The sequence below is a fragment of the Pyrgilauda ruficollis genome, unplaced genomic scaffold (genome assembly GCF_017590135.1).
Source record: "Pyrgilauda ruficollis isolate IOZ18807 unplaced genomic scaffold, ASM1759013v1 scaffold87, whole genome shotgun sequence".
NCBI classification, from domain to species: domain Eukaryota; kingdom Metazoa; phylum Chordata; class Aves; order Passeriformes; family Passeridae; genus Pyrgilauda; species Pyrgilauda ruficollis.
Window position 1 is genome coordinate 2,445,559 of NW_024530710.1, and position 22,064 is coordinate 2,467,622.

The following is a 22,064-nucleotide window of genomic DNA, read 5'->3' on the forward strand; positions in this document are numbered from 1 at the left end:
GGTTTGTGATTTCAGTGTCTCATCTCACTGACTTTTATCTTTGCCCCAGCAGTTGTAGTTTGTGGTACAGATTGCTTTTGCCAGTAGGTACAACCAAACAAAACCCTTATTTCCAGCACTGGAGCAATGATTTTGAAGACATGATAGTTGTAAGGCCGTATTGGTCACAGGGACCTTTTCCACTTACTCTTTTTCTGCTCTTCATTGGTGAGCTAATTTAAGATGTTACTCCATCTTTTCTCAGGTGCTAAAAATAGAGGTCAATACCACTGCCCTTTCACTGGAGGTTATGCAAGGCTTTTCTTACTTTGTATTTGATCAGCCATAGGTAGACAAGTGCCCCTTTTTCTCAGATGAATGTGAATTCCACACATTGCTTCATAAACAACTTTTTTTTTATTTTTAATCCATGGGCTCTTGCATCCCCTTGAATGTTCACGTACCAAGATGACCACCTTGGTTTGACGCACATCTAGAAGTGGTTTGAGTGATGCCAATTGCCAAGATTCCTTTTCTCACTCAGTTTTTTAAGAGACTTTTGAGACTTGGCTGTTCTTCCCAGCTTGAGTAGTTCATAGGTTGTTTTTTGAGTGTTTCTAAAGGAAATAAACATCATCTTAGGAATCAGCAAAACACAGATATTGCGAGTTTGTGCTTCTTTCTGATAATAATAGCCCTTTGATACTTCGTGCTTTCCTGTCTGCTTTCCTCCATTACCAGCCTTTTATAGCAAAGAAAGAAGGAACGTGAGTAGCGACCTCAATAAGCTCCTCTCCCCATTTGCTGTGCAAGGAACCTGAATGACACTTTTCTAACAACTTTAGAAAATTGGACTAAATCAGTATCACACACAGACCCCCAACACACTCTGGAGATTTGTCACTGGCTTGGACGCATCACAGGACCTGCCAGCACCAAGCTGCTGCCCCTGCAGAGCCTGTGCGTGGCACTGTGGCTCTCTCTTGCTACTCTCCTGTGTCTGCCCCACTGTGTGGGGCTCAGACACACACCTGAGGCTCTTGAAGCACCCTTGGGTCAGAAACACATGTTATGGTCAAACTTTTCTTCTTTTCTGATTTAGCCATGCTGGTGTTAGTACTGGTTATTTAATCTGATTCTTTCACTCTTCATGGATGTTTCCCTACAAATGCTGTGCTAATCCAGAAATTCAGTTTCTTTCTATGCCTACTGGATCAGGGCTCTTACAGAATTTGTCTCTAAGTGTTGCCTTTTTTGGTCTGTCATCTATGCTGGACATGTTTTTCATTTTTTCCCAGCTTGGTCTTTCTGTAGACTGTTGACTTTAGAATTTACATTCAAGCAACCTATTCTGGACTTGAGCAAATACAGTACAACTCATTTTTAAAAGCCTAGTCATGCTAAAGCAAGCTTGTGCTGCTCTTGGAGATCATATTTGCCATATCCATCAAGCGCCATGGCATGGCAGTGGTCTACAGCCAGCACAGATGGATGCTCGGATCACTGCTGTCGTGATCTTAGTCTGTGGGAGAGAATCAGCAGAGTTGTTTGTAGGCTGTCTAGTACCCATGAATCACAAAAGTGCTGCTCTCACTTTTTCTTGAAATCAAGTTAAATCCAGCTTCAAACATGTGCTGTTATTATTTAAGTAATGATTTAGGGCTTTTTTACACAATCACCTTTGTTACAAGTGAGGGTGAGTTCTCATAATTCCTGGTGCGAGTAAATGCTGACTCACAGTTACAAGAGGTGTGTAATTAACAAATTAAATTCTGGAACCAAGGAAATATTTCTCATGTGTTTTATGTTGAGGATCTTGCATGTAATTAATACCAAACTTAACTTAAGAAGCTTCATGGTCATACTGATCTTACAGCTGGAGGATGATGCCCAAGAGTGAAGCTGTGCCTGTCAGATACTTGGCTGTGTTAAAGTGCATGGTGCAAGTGGGAGTGAAAACAAAAGGCAGAATGTAATTGACTCTGATCCTCAATTCACTTAGCCAGTGAGTGCATCCATCCTGTTTTTCAGTTAGTAAAAAAACACATTATGAGTTGATATTCAGTCCTAATGTGCAGCACGCAGAGGTCTCACTCTGGTCTGTCCCTCAGTTCTCTGGGAATACAGAAATGTACAATTCCACTAGGGAGCACAGAGCCTGGCTGCACCCTGGGGCAGGTGAGAGCCAGGGCTCTGCCCAGGGTCACACCAATATCCTCAATTTACTTGTTGGAATAACTGAGCCCCTGCCACCCGCTGTGGCTGCTGCCCCTTGGCTCAGCTGTGCTCCCTGGGGCGGGGATGAGAGCTGGCTGGGGGGAGCCAGGAGGGCAGTTCCAGCTGAAGGAGCCTCTTGCAGATTGCTCAGAAGCATCGTGTGCGTCACTCACCCAATTCTGTGCCCAGCCAGCGGCACTGAAGTGAACCCATCCCCATGATGGGTGCTATAAAAGGGCAGCAAAGGCTCTGTGGGGTGCACAGAGCTGCCTCAGGGACAGAAGGGGATGGGGCTCTCCCATTGCAGGATGGGCTCCATCCCATTTTGCACCCTCTGTTGCTTTATTAGCATAGCAACAGCCAATATATTTGGTAAGTACACTTGTCCTTTTCCTCTGCCTGTGTCCAAGGGTGACTGATCTTTGTGCTGCTCTGTGTGTTGTCCTGATGAAGTATATTATGATCTTGAATTTTGCACTCTGAAAATTTAGCAGGTTATTGTGTTTTGTGCAAACTAAGGCTGGGCTCCTGGCTGAATACTGAACTATCAGGTTCTTTAAGTGGTCAGGCTTACCTGAGTTTGTACATCTGAATTTTAGGTGGGAAAAAAAGTTTTCTCAAGAGGGCTAGAGAAGGAACACAGGTAAGAAAAGGTGCTGCTGCAGGGTTGTAGAGTTCCTCAATCACATCTACTTGTAGGTGCCATCATCTGATTTAGGCTTGAATAAAGATATTGGAATCTGAGTGCTTCCCCCGGTTCTTTGCCCTGAGTTTGATAGCCCTGCACAACCAGTGATTTGGATCACTGAATTAATTAGTCATTTAACTCAGATGTCTTGGTAGACCCTCTCTAGCACTGCACAAAGGGATCTCCACACATCCTAGAGCAGCTGATGTTTGAGGTGAAGAGGGGGAGCCTTGCCTATGTGACATTGTCTATAGATGAGATCACCTGAAATTTTGCAATCTCATGAAAATTTTCACATGGTCTTAAGGGGACACAGTAAAAATTCAAGAAACAAATGTGATTGAGAAGCATTGGGAGCACAGGAACAGTCTGCAGCTGTAGAAGCTGCACAAGTTCCATAAGTTGCAAATTATTTCAGGCTGAAAAGCATTCAGAATACTTATGATGTATTTGCACTACAGTGTGTGATCACTCAGACCAAATACTGGCTTAAGCAAACATTTGGACTAAATTGCTGTGGGTTTGTTTGCTGTATTTTTATAAACTAATCCATGGTATTAAGAGCATGACATTCATCAGATTTTAAAGGATGAGGAAAGTGTCAGATCAACTAATCTGCTTTATAAAAAGGAACTTATTGAATTTCATCACTTTACATTCTACATCTAAAACAGCAGCAAATACAGCTTTGAATGCATTAAAAATTTGCTAGGTGGCTTCAGCAGTTGATCATTTGCCCCACTGAGACTGCCCCTAATATGAATTAGTCTGATGCTACTGCTAGAAATTGATTATTTTTAAATCTTTTATGAGATTAAGAAAAAACACCTCTCCTTTTGGTGAAATAGTGAGTGACTTAGTTTCAGTAAAGGAGAATTACTCAGAAAATTTAATAGTGGTGTGTGTGGTTATGCAAAGGGCTCTTTTGTGGTCATAGGCCCAACTAAGTAAAGAACCCAAAGTACCAGAAAATTACAGCCAGGCCAGTAAAGAACAGAGCTGAGACTAACTAAACACAGGCCTGGGAAAGAGTTCCATGGTCATCTCCACCATGTGCTCATCCTGCAGCTGGCAGAGCAGTGGGTTTGTTCAGTACCTCCCTGTGCTGTCCCACATGAAATGCATACAGGGAGCAATGGAAAACAGCCAGGGAGGACCCCGAACCTGTTCCCCTGCAGCACTGGTATTGTATTTGCAGGGTGCCTCAATGAAGGAAGGAATCATGAATCTGACTCCATGTTCTCAGAAGGCTAATTTATTATTTTATGACACTATATTATATTCAAGAATATTAAACTAAACTATACTAAAGAATACAGAAAGGATACTTACAGAAGGCTAAAAAGAATGATAATGAAAACTCGTCATTTCCTCCAGAGTCCCGACAAAGCTTGGCACTGGTTGGCCATTGAGTCAAAATAATTCACAGCAGAAACCAACAAAACAATCTGTTGGATAAGCAATCTCCAACCACATTCCAAAGGAGCAAAACACAGGAGAAGCAAATGAGATAAAATTGCTTTCTTTTTTCTCTGAGGCTTCTCAGCTTCCTAGGAGAAATCCCGGGCATAGGGATTTTTCTAGAGAATATGAATGCCACATCCTGGCACTAACAGGGTTTTGGTAAGAATGGCTTTGTGGTGAGACCACCCTTAGGTGTTCATCTCCTTGCTGTTTTCAGAGTATCAGACCGACTCCCAACCGTTGCGTCCGTGTGAGCTTCAGAGGGAAGAGGCTTTTTCAGCAGGAGAAGCCTACGTTCCTCAGTGCTCAGAGGATGGCCAGTTCAGGTAATTCATCCCTGCTGTTAATGTGCTGCCATATGATGTGACCCTTCATTGCTAATGAAAGTTTAACCTGTCTTGAAGAGCCACTGTATCAGTGAACTGGAGAATGAGGGGTGCAGGAGACTTGAAGGGACTTCACTGAGCCATGTTGCAGATCCAGCCTCTCCCAAATGAATTCCCTGTTATGGGAAGTAATCTCTGACTTAAGAGGTCTACCTAAGGTTAACAGGCTAATCTTGGCAGCATTATTTGCATGTCTAATACTTGGTGCAGTTTGCAGTGTGGTGCAGTTTGCTGTCTTCCTACACGTGCTCATGGGTGAATGTGTGTGCCTGCTGGCACAGCTCAGCCAAGTGACCGAGAACTTATCCACCCTGGTCAGTGGCACAGTCAGGTTTCCTTCTAAAGGCACTGAAGGAACTGAAAACCACACAGGGAACGGTGATTTAGAGAGCAGCATGTTGCTTGAAGGTGCAAGAAGCTAACAAGTTAAAGCTGAGGCTGAGTACAGATTGTAATTTCTCTACTATGATCTTTATTTTGCCTCTGGTGGCAGCTGTGACCATTCTAGATTTGACTTTGAAACTGTCTCAAAATGTTTGGTGAATCTCAGATAATGAGAATTAGGGTTCTGTCCAATGTGCTTGCTTCCTCAATGACTTCCATTCACGTATCTGCAATTCCTGAAGAGTTCAGAGAATTACTAGAATTCAGGGTTTCCACTGATCAGAGTCACCAGAAATGCAGCTCTTGCCAGTTTGATTATTTGTGAATTTGGAGCATTTGATCTAGTTTGGTTTGCTTTATTGGTTTTTTAGGTTTTTTTGTTTTGTTTTGTTTTTGTTTTGTCTGGTACTGACTGAGGACTCTGCACATACAAAATGAAATGTTACTTGTGGTCTTCTTTAGGACAGTCCAGTGCAGTAGGGATGGTCTTTCCTGTTGGTGTGTAGATGAGAACGGTGTTGAGGTTCCTGGCAGCAAACAGAATGGATATCCTGTATCTTGTAAGTAAAGAGTTTCAATTTTTGCTCAGGTTGAGTAAAGAACCATTTAAATCTGAATTTGAACTGCTGAAATCAAGAAAGGGCTAGCCCCAGACTTCAATGGATTCTAGTTTGTGGTATTTTGCTAGGTCTTTCTATTGGAATTTCTGGAATTTCTTCAAGGCTTATCATGGAAACCTGATACACCTGGATGTCTGTATTTATGAAGGTCCCAATAAGACAAATTATGAATGAAAGATTGATTTATTGTAATGGCTTTTGAGTTGAAGATCTTCAACCCCATCTGTGGTGGGCTTCTCTATACCCATTTTCATAACCTCAAATCCATCCATGTCCTCATGCCACCTGAGTGGCAGACTTAGAACTTGTAATTCTGTGAAAAATCAGATGTTTCCTCAATAAAGGACTTAGTGTCTGACAAGAACCTTCCTCTAACAGTACCCTCTCTGATACTTCAGGCTTGTCCTTTTGCCAGTTGCAAAAGCAGAGGATCTTGGTAAGCCGGTACATCAATGGCAGCAGCATCTCCTACATCCCTCAGTGCCTGGATTCAGGGGCTTTTGACCAGGTGCAGTGTGACACGGAGCTGGGGCAGTGCTGGTGTGTAGATCCAGAGGGAATGGAGATTTATGGCACCAGACAAAGAGGAAAGCCAGCACAGTGTAAGTGATATTCAACAAAATGATGGGGTTTGTGGGTTTGAAAGGCTTGGTGTGAATAGGGACCGATAAGATTATTGAGTCCAATTCCCTGCTCTTCACAAAAACAAAATGATGCACTGCAGTGTCCCTGCTCAATGTAATCCCCTTTTAAAAAACAGGGTGACCATTCAGCTGTTTGGGGGAAATTAATACACAAATAAACATTGCCTCTTTTGTCATTAGGTCCAGGGAACTGTGAGATCCGAGACCGTCGCATCCTGCACGGGTTTGGAGAGAAGAGCCCACCACAGTGCTCAGCAGATGGAGAGTTTCTGCCTGTCCAGTGCAAGTTTGTCAACACAACAGACATGAGTGTTTTTGATCTTGTTCATAGTTACAACAGGTAAGAGCTCAGCCTTCTGAATCAAGAATGCAATCCTGCAATACCCCTTCAAGGCACCATCTGTCTGCTTTTTTGTGACTTTTGCTACATGGAGCCCTTATTCTGTAACTGCACATGTTTCTGTTAAAGAATGGACCAAGTGAAAAAACCTTTTTCTTCTGAATTAAATCTGGTGGTTAAAAAAAAAATTAATTAAAATATTCCATTCCTGCAGTCTAATTGGTGTGTCCTCACACAGCACTGGATACCACATTGTGATCTGTAGTTGGAAAAGTAGCCAGGGCTACTTTTGAGACAGACAGACAACAGCAAATGAGATAAATGCAGAAGGAATAGAAGAATTTGGATGTATAGATGAGGTAGGAATGACAATTCCATATGGGAGATGAGAGCAGATGGAAAAATGATAACACACAAAGTGCCAGGGCTGCTCACATGGGTGAAACAGCAAATGATGAACAGCTGTGCTGGGGCACAGCTGGCTTCAGGTGGTTGCAGAGGGTTGGGGAATGCTTCAGAACGCCACATCAAATCCTTGTCTGTGGGGGCAGGAAGCAGTTGTCCTGTGAAGGAGCTGGGAATTAATACTGTGATGGAGGCACAGGGACGGGCAAGGGGAGCTGATGGGAGAGGAGTTTGTTTTGGTGCAGATGTTCAGGTTCTCCAGAGAAACCCTTCAGTGTCTCGTGAAGTGCCACTGACTTGGCTCCTCAGCCAGCACCAGTTTCCCTGGTGGAGGGCAGAGCAGTAAACATAGCATCTCATTGTGACTTGGCTCTGTGGCAGCAAAGATGTTTTATTGTAAATGTCAGTTTTGCTGTGTGGAGGATTGTTTTTTTTTTTTTTTTTAAATTTAAGTAAAACTGAAAGATCTGAATGCACAGTGAAAATTTGTCAGAGCTTCAGGAGAGGTTATTTTGGTGAGAGCAAAATAATCTGGCTCTTTTTTTTGTTGGTGTTGAAATGCTAAAAAGCAACTACAGTGGAGAAATCAATGCTTTAAATTGACATTTTTTTCCTCTCACTGGGAGATTTGCTTGCAAAGACCTGCAAGATTGGATTTATTTTCTGTCCATGTAATGTAATTAATCACAGCGGGATCATTTCAGTCCCAGCTGTCTACCTTCTAATTATGGCATTGGCTTAACCTATTGCCATCATATCTGAGTATTTCAGGTCATTAATATATTTATTTTCACACTACTCCTGCCTGAAATGTCATTATTCCTTCCCCAAATCAGGGCAGAATGTGGAGTTGAAGGGATGAGTTCCACAGCAAAGGACTGTAGCTGAACAGGGATTTAACCCATATTTTATATTCGTATGGAACTAGTGGAGAAACTTTCTTTGGTTCCATAGACTGATTTTTAAAATGTAGATATATCATCCTACCTCTCTTTCCAAACAGTTTCCCTAGACCTTCATAAATATTCCAGAATAAGCCAGTATGTTAAACTACCTCCCCCAAACAAAGAAATGGGGAAATTCAGAAGTTTAGAGCTAAGACTTTCCCAAACAGAAGACTTCTGAAAAGAAAGGTGAGCCCAAATTTCCTGCCTCACCTGGAGGGCTTGGCTGCTGTTGCCTTTTCTGCATGGACTGTGTGCAGGTCCTGCCTGGATAGGGAGCAATTTGGAAATCCCTGTAGCAGATTGGTGGGAATTATCGAAAAATCAAAAGCCAAGGACAAATTTGTTTTTACTTTCTTGTATAGTAAGTAGTGAGTTGTCTTTGGTGGAAGCCAAGAGCAGAGACTTATATTTTTAAGGCAAACAACTTCACATTTATTTATTTTCCTGTATTTTTGAGTGTGAGCATTCTTGTTGAAACATATAGAAACACTAGAAATTTATCCATAACTTAAATGTAGTCACAGTTGGTTGGGACTGGCTCTGAAAAATGAGGAATTCTACGTTAATGCTACTCATCTTGGCTGTGGTTAAAGAGTCTAAGAAAATAAAAAATGTGGTGAGAATTGGGTTTTCCACATAAGGTGAGAAAAGTTTTGCCCTCTTGTTTGTGTGGGCTAATTTATATCTGTTTGTAATTTATTTAGCTTTACTCTCAACTTGGAACAAAAATAACCAGAATGATGAGATGTGACTACACATCTGCCCCATATAAAATAGTGTGTGTGACTTTTTAATGTCACACACACTATTTTATATGGGGCAGAAAGGAGGATGCAGAGTTTTTCCATTGAATCCTCTTTCACTCAGATAGAGGTTGAGATGCTGAGGTGATGAGCTCCAAGGACATGAGCAGCACAGAAAAAAGATCATATTCCTGACTGGGCAGTGCACAGTGCATGATAATCCAGGGCAGCTGAAAGGTCTTAAAATACCCCAAGCTGTTTATGCCCATGTGCACATTGAACACTATAGGAATATTTATGTGTTTATATTTTAATGGTATTGTTTTCATGCTGGCAGAAGTCCCTTTGTACCATGAAGTGTGACATTTTGATCTCTTTCAGCATGCTAGTGTCAGCAGTGGAGCAGGATTTGACAATCCAAAGTGGAGGGAGTCAGTGGACTTTTAATTTGATGATGTGGAAAGGTGCCAGAGCAAAGCAGCACTACACAGGGATGTACAAATTCTGACAGGAGCACTGCTGGGAAACACTGGGACAACCCTGAGGTTACAGCTCCTTTCTCTGACAGAGGTGCTGTTGCTTTGTGCATTCCCAAGGCTGTGCTTTGGTGTCCTATGGAAGCAGAAACATCTTCAGCTCTCCTGACAGGAGGTGGTGGAGCTCCCAGGAGTGACCTCTCCTATGAAGAGAGGCTGAGAGAGTCCAGCCTGGAGAAGAGAAGGGTCTTGAGGGACTTTACAGCACCTTTCAATATCTAAAGGGGGTTACAAGAGAGGTGGAGAAGGACTTTTAACAAATGCAGTAGTGTTAGAATAAAGGGGAATGGCTTTGGACTCAAAGAGGGTAGGTTTAGATTTAGATATTTGGAATAAATTCTTTCCTGTGAGAGTGCTGAGGCACCGGCACAGGTTACCTACAGGAGATGTGGGTGCACCACCCTTAGGAGTGTTGGAGGCCAAGGCTGGATGGGACCCTGAGCAACTTGGTCTAGTGGAAGCATCCCCTGCCCATGGCAGGGGGGTTGGGGCTAGATAGTCTTCAAGGTTCCTTCCAACCCTTCTATGATTCAGGCAAAGTCTTGGAGGTGGCAAAGGCCCCTTGCTCTGCTCTGTTGAGCACCAGCTCTGAGCCAGACAAGCATTTCTCTGCTGTTCTCAGGCTACACATTCTAGAGCATTCCTGAGGCTGCTGGAGTGTGGCACTGAATTGAGCCTGGTCACAGTTTCACAGGGATGCTGTGAACTGCTTTGCCCCAGTTAATCAGTGCCTAACCCACCAATATTCTTATTGCTGAGTGTCCATCCTTGGTAAAAATCTAATTTGTGTAACTCTCTGGAGGTGTTGAGCAGAAAATCCCACTTTCTTGTTGCTGGGTTTTTTTCCAAATAAGCCACATGTAGCTGGGACACCACACCTTTACAGTATTTCAGTAAGGGGATGTGTCCATAAAATAATATGATTGTTTTAGAACATGGCACTTTGAAACTAGAAATTGAAACTTATCTTTTGCTGGGAGAAACCCTAGGACATCTGTCAGTTAAGACCACATTTATTATGGTTTTTCCATAATGTTTTTTTTTGGACCCTATTAAGTTTCTTTCTTAAATAATTGCTTTGCTGGAATCTGGCTGTTGTCACTCCCAGAATATTACGCTGGAAGCCATCTCTTTGATCTCCAGAAGCCAAAGTCAGTGTTGTTTCATGTTAAAATCCTATTCTCCTTCTTCTTAATCTGTTGAGCCATGCCTTGAAAAGGAAAGATATTAGCGAGGTTTTTATCAGCTCTTGTACTTAATTCAGTGCAGAAATTGTACGTGGCACGTAAGGAAGAGGAAGCAACCTGGTTTTTTAGGCATTCTGCCATGTCATGCAGATTTGTGGAAGGAGCTAATGAATGACTGTTGTAATAACATTAAGCCAACACCCATCTATTTTACACTCTTTGACAGGCTTCTGAAGATGAGAACAGAATTGAAAGTGAGTTAGATGCTGGGTATACGCTTAGGAGGGCTCAGAAATCTGTTTGAAGAGAGATTATCCACTGTTTGTTTAGAAAAATGGCATTTAGGAGAGTTGCTATCCTGCTGAAACAACACTCTGGATCATGTCAGAGCCTGGCTGCCAAAAGGAGACCAACGCCTTTTGTACTGGCCTTGTGCTCTGCAGACATCCTTCTACAAAATCAGGAAGGAAACAGCTGATTCTTTGTTGTGGTTGATGGGCCTCCCTGGGCTCTTCACACCATGCTACTTTTTATTCCAGGCTCCCAAAGGCTTTCCAAAAGTTCAGCTCGGTGAGGGAAGCGTTCCCAGAGATCTCTGGGTACTGTTACTGCGTGGACAGCCTGGGGAGGGAGTTAGCAGACACAGGTGAGTGCCTTCCAGCATCTCATCCTCTCATCTGTGGGGGTGTTGGATTCCCAAGGGAATGGACAAATAACAACTGCCAGTCTTCAGATTCATTTGGAAGTTCACCTTCGCTCTTACAAGGGGTAAGAGCACTGTGACCAGTGTGGTGCCCATGGGAAGGGCTGGAGCTCACTAATGCAATCCCACCCTTTTGAGCAGAGCTTCAGTCAGCAACGAGTGGAGTTGGTGCCTGGGAGCTAATCCTGTCCTCTTTGGGATGTGGAATGGATTTCTCAATGTCCATTTTCTGCCCACACTAGGAAGCTGTGTCATATTTGATATGTCCTATTAGCAAATCCAGGGGAATATAAAGGGCCTGAAGAATGAACTCTTTTCTTCTTGCTTAGGTAGAATCTAGAATTGTTTGGGTTGGAAAAGACCTTTAAAGAACATCTAGTCCAACCTGTCTACAATGGGCAGGGACATCCTTTTCTCTCATAACTTCAGGATTTAGGCATGTTAATAGTTGATAGGATGCTTTAGAAGAAAGAATGTTCTTTTTTTCAGCAAGGAGGAATGATGAGGTTGAGAATTTTCAGACCTTCCTTACATACTGTGGTTTTAATTTTCAATTTTTTTTTTAAAGGGGAAAAATACAAAGCACAATAGCTTGAAATTTAGATGATAGACAAGAACTTCAACATTTAATTCCCAGAAAAGAAAGACGTTCTCAAAAAATCTGTGCACTTGGAGAAACTATTAAATATTAAATGTCTTGGTTTTTAGTACGCAACCAAAATGACTTGTAGTTGGTTTTGGTAACATCTGTTTCCAAAATTTAATAAATTTGTGTACTGCAGGCTGAACCTAACAAAACCACAGCCTATAGCCAGGTATGGGATGTTTCTCCTGCTTGTTTTGGTAGATGTCAAGGCATAAACGTGGTGCCTGGGCACCCAGCACTGGGTGCAGGGTGTGGTGCCTTCGGGTTATGCAGTATAACTTCACATTTGATTTGTTTGAGAACTGGATTTATTTTTCCCGAGAATCTCCCAGATTTGCTCTTCCAGGGTAAGGGTGACTTCTGTCTTCAAAGCAGACCCTGTGCTAAAAGTCTGTCTTTCCCAGGCCTGGAGCTGCTGCTTGATGAAGTTTACGATACGGTTTTCTCGGTGCCGGAGCCTGCCCGCACGTTCACGGAGAGCAGCATCCATCGGATCCTGCAGAGGCGATTCCTGGGGGTACAGCTGGCCACCTCGGGCAGGTTCAGGTGTAAGTAGTGCCCAGGAGATGCCCTGTAAATCAGGTGGCAGTTCTGGAACTTTCATGTGACAGCTACTGTTGGGGAGAATTGTTCTAGGACTTTTTTGCTCTAAAAACGTATAATATCACAGTTCCAATGCAAGAATCAAGGTCCCTGAATTGTAGATGGGTTTTATCCTCTGCACTGTACATTCTTTACAAGAAGATTGTCCCTGTCCTCTGATCAATGCTTTCCCACATGCCTGCAGATCCTATTGCTTGAAATCCCATGAACTCTCCATATCTCTTGCCCTGAGATTATGGAGATTGATTTGTGGATTATTAAATTAAAAGCTTGAGAAAATGCTCCCTAATTTATGTTGGAACACTCAGAAGCAGGAAGGATTTTACACTGACCACAACACACTCCATTCCCAGTAAGCCACACAAGAGTTTGTGGAGCCTTGGCCAGCAAGGCTGAACTTTTGGATCTGCCCTTGGGCCCATTCCTTCCCAGGTCAGGGCAGGCATGTGGGGAAAGAGTTTCTCCACCTACAGGCAACGAACTCTGCAGGACATGAGGTCAGGTAACTCCTCCCTCCTAGACCAGAGCCCAAAGCAAACTGCCTTGGCTGGGGAGAGTTTGAATCTCCCGTGTGATACTTCATCCTCTCATCCAAAGTCCCAAACTCCTCTGGCATTGCTTTCTGACTCTTGCTAAGTAGTTGCATCACCAGAAATATTAAGCAGATACTGGTGTCAGTCTTTTGGCCATATAGTCACACAGTTTTTCTGGCTTTGGGATAAAGCTGATCCTTCTGGGGAGATTTGAAGGCATCTTTCCTCTGCTCTGCACAGTGGTTCTGGCTGTAGCTGGGGCTGCAGCAGCTGTCAGCACAGATGAAGCTGTACCAGCCACAAGATGGAGATGTGACCTTGTTCATCAGCCACCGAGGCGGGTGCTCTGGTGACTTAGGAAGCTCTCACACTGTCACCTGAATCCACTCAAATTGGGGAAGCTGTCAGAGTCCCCTGGATGAACAGGTTGCTCCGACATGGTGTTCTCGCTGCCTCACTCAGGTAGCTGGGTATAGCTGGAAAGTTCTTGAAGGCGAGAAGTTTTTATGCTGTAGGATTGCAGGTTAATAGAAACAAGCAAAATTTCTGTTCAGAGGGTGAAGTCTTGTATTAGAAAGATCACACCCCAGAAAATTTACTTGCTGGATTTTTGCCCTCTCTGCCTTTAAGGCCAGTTTGACAGGAATAGGGTCTTCATATCCCTGCAGAGGGAAATGGAGAAATTGGGACAAATAGAGAAATTCTCAGCCCAAATTTCCACAGTCAGGTGCAGATCTGTTTGCAGAGGTAATGCCTCATTCTCTTCAGAAACACTGATGTTTGCCTTCAAATCAGTTCCCTAAGCTGTCCATCTGTTTCTGTTGACCAACTTTGCTTTTGCACTAAGGGCTAGAGCTCCCCTAGCCTCCAGCATGGTTCCCTGGGAGAAATATTCCTGCTCTACCTACTTGCAACTATGGCCAAAAAATGTGTTGAGGCTTTATCTTCTGTTTAGTTTTCAGAAATTAATAGCTACAGTAGAAAACTGTGGGGCAAATTCTTCATGGGAAAAGAGGATGGGGAATTCGCATTTTGAGCTAGTACTTGATGCATCACTGGAAGTGATCAGGAAGTTAAATTCTTTTTCCTATTTTGTTTTTTCTCCCAAACAGGCAAACAATGGGATCAAACAGAGGTGGCTCTGTGTAGCAGTGTGGGTTTTTTTTAGTTTTATCAGTATGCTTACTGTTTGATTTGTAATTTTGTAATTTCGTTATGCTGTCCTTTTTCTACCTTTAAAGTGGCACAGCTTTCCCATTTTGTATCTTATATTTCTAAAACTAGACTTGCTCCCTCATTGTTATTTAGTTTAGTTAAGCTACTAGCTTAACTCCATGCCAAGTTTTAAACTCCTAGCTACTCCATGCCAAGTTTTAAACCCCCTTCCCTTTCCAGGTGTTAGCCCCTTTTGTCCTTACCCTTTCCCCAGAACCTTCCTTACTCCTCCTTCCATTAAATCTCTCCCCGAACCTGCTTTCCCCCTAGAAACTTCCCTGTCAGTTTTGTATTTTTCCAAACCCCATTAGTTTACTGAAGCTGTTCTCCCTTGAAATTCTTTATTGGTTTACACATTGTATTCCCCACCTTGTTTTTCACCCTAGTTTTCCTGATTAGTTAAAGATTATATCCTCCCCTGAGACCACCCCCCATGCTATTGTCTGCCCTCAGTTCAGGGTCCTGGAATGCTGGGGAGGGGGAGTTTTACTATCGAATAAAGTTACCCCACTTCCACCCCAGGGCCCGTGGTGCTGCCCTTTTGTTTTGTTGTTCACTGGTAACTGGAATTCAGCGGAGCTCAAAGAGGGGGTCTGTCGCACCCCCTGTCACCATCCAGCCGGGACATGCGACAGCTGTGAAACTTTGGACTTTCCCTGCTTGACGCTTGCTGTTTTCCCTGCAGGCCCCTCGAGGTGCGAGGCCGAGCGCTCGGCAGCGCTGCGCTTCCAGCAGCCCGTGGTGCCGGCCTGCGCGGCCGGCGGGGCCTACGCGGCCCTGCAGTGCCACCCGCGGGGACAGTGCTGGTGCGCGGACCCCCGCGGCCGAGAGGTGCCGGGCACAAGGAGGCGAGGGCAGCCCCCGGCCTGTGGTACGTGCGAGGTTTGCCAAAGGAAACATCTCTCAGTGTCTTTAGAAGGGAACAGAGCAGACCAGATCCTTTCTCGGCTCTGATCTTTGGTGTTCAAAGATCCTGAAACCTTCCCATGGTTAAGAGTCACGTTCTTATAAATTATTAAATATCATACTGCTTTTATATTATGTTGTGATCTTTCTTTAGCCTTTTAGTTTTGCATGCAGCAAGGCTTTTCTTTGCAGCTCTGGTATCTGGCTATTGACTCCAGGAACTGGTGTGTTAAGTGAGAATATCTGGTGTAATATAGGGAAGCAAGTGATGGTGATTTTGTGTTTTACCTCCTTCTTTTGGTAAAATACTGTGGAATCTCATCTCCCATTCTGACTGGTTTTTTTCCAACTCTGTCACTGTATGTTTTGCCATGAAAACTGCCAAATCCTGCAAAAAAACACCCAACAAGCAATTCAGAAAAGGTGTGTAGGTTAGGGCTTTGAGAGATTCCACAGAGAATACACCGTCAAATCAGTGCCCCAAATGGAAATGACAGCAGAAATGTTCAGGGGCCGGAGGGGAGGAGGAAAGTTAAAAACCTTTGCTCTGAAGTGCATTACCTAAATACTCAGGATTGTGCTGGAGAGCTGGGGCACAGGGTCTTAATGTGGGGGCTGCCCTGGGGGAAGGCAGTTGCTGTGTCTGTGAGACACACTCAGCTTCCCATGCAGCTGAAAAAGGAGGAATCTGCCCTAGGTGTCACAGCTCCAAGTGCTCAGAGCGCTCTGGGCACACACAGGCTTGCTGTGAAATGAAAACTTCAGCATGCCTTCAAGGCTGATCACCAAGGATATTACAAGGGAACCTCTGAGAGGCCTTGCCATATGTTGGAGCTGGTTGTTTTCTCTTTGAGTATGCTTTGCTGAGCCCTCCTGATGATTTTCTTTTTTGGGAGGGGGTGAAGAGAGGAGGCGGGGGCAATGACTTCAGGCTGCTTGCAGCTTTTATTGGCAGACTCAGGAAATTTAAGCAGGGAAAAATTTCTGCAGAGGTTTCACAGATTAACTCCTGAGAAGGTATGAGGTTATGGCTGGAGTCTTCAGACAGCTACATGCCGTGTGTGTGTCTCCAGTTCTCCTCTGTTTTATTTTCTGTTCAAAACCCATGTAGGTGTGGTACTTAGGGACACAGTTTATTGGTGGGCCTGGCAGTGCTGGGTTAATGATTAGACTCAATAACCTTACAGGTCTTTTCCAAACTTAGTCATTCTGTGATTGTTTAATGTCTTTGGCTCTCACACTCAGCAGTGTTAACACTAGAGGAGTCAGAGCACCAGGCAGTCCTGATAGGGATGTGCTTCTTTTCAGACTTTTTGCAGTAGATTCACGCCAGCAGTGCCTTTGGTGTTTATTCTTTCTTCCTCTGTTTTGATTTGATTCAACAGTGGGTAGGAGGGGAGAGTGTTTATGACCCGTGATCCTACATTTGTTTCATATTACTGTTCTTGTGGAATTGTGGCTTACACTAACTTATTGGCCCTCTAAGGAATGTTCTTCATCCCTCCAACCACCAAGAGCCAACACTGAAAACAGAAGGGGCCCATCCTACAGAAAGTTCTTTTACAAAGGAACTTCTGGGAAGGGGCCCTGAGCTCCTGTCAGGAACTGCAGAGCATGACAAGGGTGCAAAAGCAGGAGTGAGAAAGATGTCAAAAACAGAACATCAGATTACTTGCTTAGATTTTTAGCAGCTTTTTAGGTTTCCAGCATTTATCCTTATTGTTAACAGGATTTGTGACTGCTTTATCATATTGCTTAGTTGTGGAATAAATGGAGATGGAGTGGGGAGCCCGAGGGAACTGGTGCTGGAGCAGACTAAAGCTGCTTATCCATCTTGTCCCCTACAGGGACAGCAGTGGTGCTAAGAAAGACTGAGAAACATGGAAAATGCACATAACTTCCAAATATCCTCCTGCAGCCGGGAGATACCCCAGATTGGAGGCTGAGTCCAGATCATTGTGTTCAGCCCTCCCCTATGGAGTTAACTTCTAGGGATTTGCCTAATTGCCCTCTAACCTTTTATCCTTCCTAGCACTCTCTGGCAATAAATTTCATTATCATAATTATGTGCTGTACATCTGGTCTTCTCTGTACTGTGAGAAATACTGAATAATAATTGTCTATTGTGAATGATGTGGAGAATCCTGTTTTCTAAAAGACCTTTTTCATATTTTTTTGTCCAGGCTGAATGTTCTCTTGTACTGGAAAAGTTGTTCTGTCCTCAAAATATTTTTGTCTCCCCTTCTCTGTAGTTCTGCTACTTTTGCCTCCCTTTTCTGTAATTCTACTTTCCAAGGACAGGTAACTGTGTGGCATGTGAGTTAAGCTGCTGTGTGCATTCCAGAGATGCAGTCAGTGCCATAACCATGCTGTCTGTCTGATTCTTGGTGTCTTTATATTTACCAAGTCTTTCCTTATTTGCTGTCTTTTGAGCTCTAAGCTTTGTCCTTCTTCACTGATGTGTTGCATCCTAACCTGTAGCTGTTGCTCCCTGTGTATCAGTGCACAGATGGGGCTGGATGCAGCTACACCTGGGACACAGCTCAGCCCAGGATATGGGTGCCCAGGGCTACTGCTGGCACCCTCAATGTGCCGACATTTGACTATTTTTTTTTAAATTCTGTAGGTTTTTTTTTCCCTTAGAGCTCATTCATTAATGCCATCTGGTCCTTAGCACTATATTACTCCTAATTTTAACAATTAACTTTCAAACCTCTTGCAATAAACACCTCACTATGAAACTGAAGATCTAGTTAAGAAACTTCCATAAATTTCTCATTGTTCGATATTGTTTAAAATAATTTTGTGTTCTTCCACAATCTGTTTCTCCTTCTTAGGTTCCCACATTTCACCTGGATCATTGGAGTTTTTTATTAGCAGCAGGCATCCTACTAGATGCTAAAATATTTGGAAAGACATTTTTCATTCTTTCAGAACAGGGGTGAGAATTTACATTGGGAAGCAACAGACACAGAGCAGAGAACTTGGCAGTGGGGAAGGAGTGCTTCCTTTTGTTTGGGGTCTTGACTGGAGAATTTTATTTGTAGACCATAGGAACTAACATTTCAAATTCCTTAAAAATGTGCGTGATGCATCATTGAGAAGCAGTTGAGAATCTATACCTTAATTTTTCCTTTTTTTTGCCCCAGCTGCTTGAAAGTGAGCAACAGAATTACAGGTTCTGGAGGTTCCAAAATGTACTTTTTTCTTTTTTAAATCTTTCTCTAGGTGAGGAGCAATCGTGCATCTCCGAGCGGCGACGGGCCTTGTCGAGGCTCCTCTATGGCCCTGCTGGGTACTTCAGTCAGTCCAGTTTGCTTTCCACTCCAGATAAGCAGTCAGACAAAACTGATGGCTTTTCAAGGCCCTGCCCTCCTTCTTTCAAGGAGCTGTTTCTGGACTCTGGATTGTCATCCCCACTTGCACAAAGCCCGTTTGCCAGCCAGACTCCTGAGCTAGAAGCCACCCTCAGTGAAGCCATCACAGGGATGTTCCCATCGAGGGAGCTGGCTCGAGTGGCACTGCAATTTACTGCCAATCCAAAGCGCTTCCAAGAAAACCTCTTTGGAGGAAGATTCTTGAAGAATTTGATCCAGTTTAACTTCACAGGGGTGCTTGGCACTAGTGGGAAGTACAGCATTGGCCAGTTTTTCCCACAGGCAAATCTGTCAGAGATGGGTAATGGCCAAGGCCCTCTGGAATCAGCTGAGGCATTTTCACTGGAGGTATCAAAGGGGAGCTCCATTTTGAGTAAACCTCTTGTGAGCAGCTTTGGCCGCACAGTAACTCTGCAGGACAATCAGAATAGGATGAAATTCCTTTCTTCTCTCCTGGAACTACCACAGTTCTTTACTTTTCTTCAGCAAGTAATTTCTGTCCCCGAAAGCATTGCTGAAGATTTAGGTGAAGTGGTGAAACTAGCACTGGGATCCAGAGGCTGTGATGAGGAGCCAAGGGACCTGTTTGTTCCAGCATGCACCAAGGAGGGGAGGTATGAGGAGGTTCAGTGCTATGCAGGAGAGTGCTGGTGTTTGGACTCTTTGGGTAAGGAGGTTCCAGGCTCAAGACGTCAAGGCAAACGCCCAAGGTGTCCCACTGAGTGTGAGAAGCAAAGGAGAAACCTGAAGAACCTGAAGCAAAGCCTCCCTGCGGGATCAGATCTCTTTATTCCCTCTTGTACTGAGGATGGAGACTTTCTGCCACTCCAGTGTTATGGAACAAATTGCTTCTGTGTCGATTTGAATGGCAAGACTATTCCAGGAGTCAGGGGGAAAGCTGGAAAGCCGATGCAATGTAAGTCTTAAGGACTGGGAATTTAAAGATGCTTTATTTTTTATTGGAATTCCATGGTTCTTTCTTCATGTTTGATTACATCTGGAAATAAATGGATGATGTATGCCAGTGTCTCCTAACAGGAAAGCAAGCCAGCTTTACAGTGTGTGTCATCCTTGATATCCCCAGTCATAAAGGTGGTCAGGCTGTAGGGTGGGCACACTCAAAGCAGAGGAGCCTGAGGTTTTGCCTGGTTACTGAACTTGCAATTGGCATATCTCTACCTCAGTGTGCAGCTGGAGTGTGTGCTCCTGATGCCCAGGGGACCTGGAGCATCCATGGAACTGAATGGGACTCCTGCCTAGTGCAAAAGCCCTTTTACTTCCAGACCAAGTCACCTGGGCATGGTCACTGGCTCATCTTTTAATAAGAATTTAAGATTTTCAGTGCCTTAAACTTGATTTAGTCTTTTGAGTTCAAGAATATATCCTCAAATTGATAAGATGTCACAGGACTCCAGACATAGGAGGGGGATTTAATGGCTGGTAGGTTTCTCATAAGTCACAAAGTCAGGCCAAAAAGGTGAGCTGCAAATGACTTCTGACATCAGGTTGATAGACTGTGAGCTGCCTCTCCTTGCCCTTCTTTTCTGGAATAGGAAGAAAGACGGAAGCACAAAGGCAGTGAATATTTGTCTTTCAAGTTTCTGTAAACTGACAACAACACATCATCAGGGAGAATAGACCAAGAGGAGAGTCTGCTTCTCATTTTGGGAGAAATAGCAGTGTCCAGCAGTTGACAGTGGTGATAGAGAGGGAGCTGTTTTGAATGGTAGTTTGCAGAAGTAGTATGTTCAGCAGCTGAGAGTGGTGCATAGTGAGGGAGCTGTTTTGAATGGTAGTTTGCAGAAGTAGTGTGGAGTTACTTGTAATGATCTGAACTGAGAGGGGATTTATGTCTAACAGCCCATCTGTAGTGCAATCCAAAATAAAAAAGTTCAGAATTCTCTGGTGCTCAAAAGAAGATGAGCTCCCATGGTTGGCTGGGTTTGTAGAGCTGCTTGGTGGCAAAGCAAAATTTGGCTCTGGAGATCACAAAAGAGGCTTCCAAACCAACTCACTCCAGTATTTTGAGGGATGTTATTTTTATATTCAGCAGTAGAGTGTGGGAAGAGAGGACACACAGTATTAAGATTCGGGTTCAATCCAAGGGGAAATAAAATCAGTATTATCCCACTATTCAGATGGTTGCTTTTGCATTGACTGGCTGAATAACAAGTAACAACCTGATTATCATGTACATCTGAAAACATCTGATCTATGTAAACAGATTCAGGAAGGCATTTAGTGACACCTGCCCCCCCCAGTAAGAACTCCAAGTACCTAATGTACTCACAAATTTTAAAAAATGTATCTGTATTCATCTTGGAGGGCTCACATCCCTTTGGAAATCTTGCCCTGGTCCAGCATGGGACCTTAATATTGCTAAGCCCTCTTAGTAACAGGCCAGGAATGTTGTTGTTATTATTGGGCTGAGTGACCAATTTTCAGTAGTGATGTTTATTGTACTAGAGGATAGGGGTATTGTATATCTTCAGTGCATTCAGAAAATGTGCACGTTTTTCTTTTCCCAGGCCCAAGTGCTTGCCAAGTAGCAGCTGGTCAGGAGTTTCTCAGGGCTGTGAAGCTGCTGTTGTCAGATCCAGGTGCTGTGCCCCAGCTGTCCAGCCTTCACCTCCCACAGTGTGACGCTGCGGGTGGCTGGAGGCAGGTGCAGTGCAGTGGCCCTCCCGAGCAAGCCTTCGAGTGGTACGAAAGGTGGATTGCAGAGAACAACGAGGGCAAGCCCCTGCCCGTTCCTGATCTATTGGACATAATAGCTGGGTATAAAGAGGCATCCTCTGGAGACTTTTCAGCTTTTGTTAAAGCTTTGTATGAGGCTGGGCACCAGAACGTCTTCCCTACGTTCTCCATGTATTCCTCCTTCACGGATCTCCCACCTCAAGTGCTGAAGGGAAACCTGACCAGTGCATCAGAGAACATTTTGCTGGACCCATATACGTTCTGGCAGCTCCTGACTGACCAGCTCAGCTACTACCCAGGACCCTACACTGATTTCAGTGCTCCTTTAGGCCACTTTGAACTTCGTGATTGTTGGTGTGTTGACAGCAAAGGAGGAGAGCTGGAAGGAACAAAGGCAGGAGTGAACCAGGTTCCAGCATGTAAGTAACAATTTCTGGCATGTTAGTAGGAGTGTTTTCTGGTCTTTTTATTTTATGCCGCAAGAGAGGGAAATCCTTTCAATAGCTGTAAAGTAGCCAACAATAACTTGTCAGAAGGATCATCAGCACTGCAATTATCATTGGATGTTAGAAGTAGGGTGACTCATTTCCAGTAAATAAGTGATGGCTGAGCTTTGGGAATAAGGAAAAATAAAGTTCTATATCAAGTTTGAGTAGATTTTATAATTTGGAGTTTGGACATATAATGCATTTGCAGAAGATACTTATCCAGGTGGTAAAGGATATTAGAATGTGTGAAGAGTTGTGTGGAAAAATCAGGATTACACTGTAATGTAAATGACTTTCAAGAATGCCTTAAAATGAAGCAAGAGGGATTTTCTTTACTGTTTGTTACTATGTGGTCA

General features: G+C 43.8%; 1 protein-coding gene across 1 annotated transcript; it reads left to right on the plus strand.

The window, feature by feature from the left end:
* Positions 1 to 4,003: 4,003 nt before the first annotated feature.
* On the plus strand, positions 4,004 to 21,639 carry LOC121364671 (thyroglobulin-like; the record flags this gene model as incomplete). The annotated part of the gene is made up of 10 exons (XM_041488103.1): positions 4,004 to 4,067; positions 4,566 to 4,674; positions 5,581 to 5,678; positions 6,137 to 6,340; positions 6,563 to 6,722; positions 11,080 to 11,186; positions 12,294 to 12,437; positions 14,926 to 15,111; positions 18,375 to 19,439; positions 21,052 to 21,639. Coding segments are annotated over exons 1-10 (2,725 nt in total), but the record flags the coding sequence as incomplete, so codon positions are not given.
* Between the last annotated feature and the right edge of the window lie 425 nt (positions 21,640 to 22,064).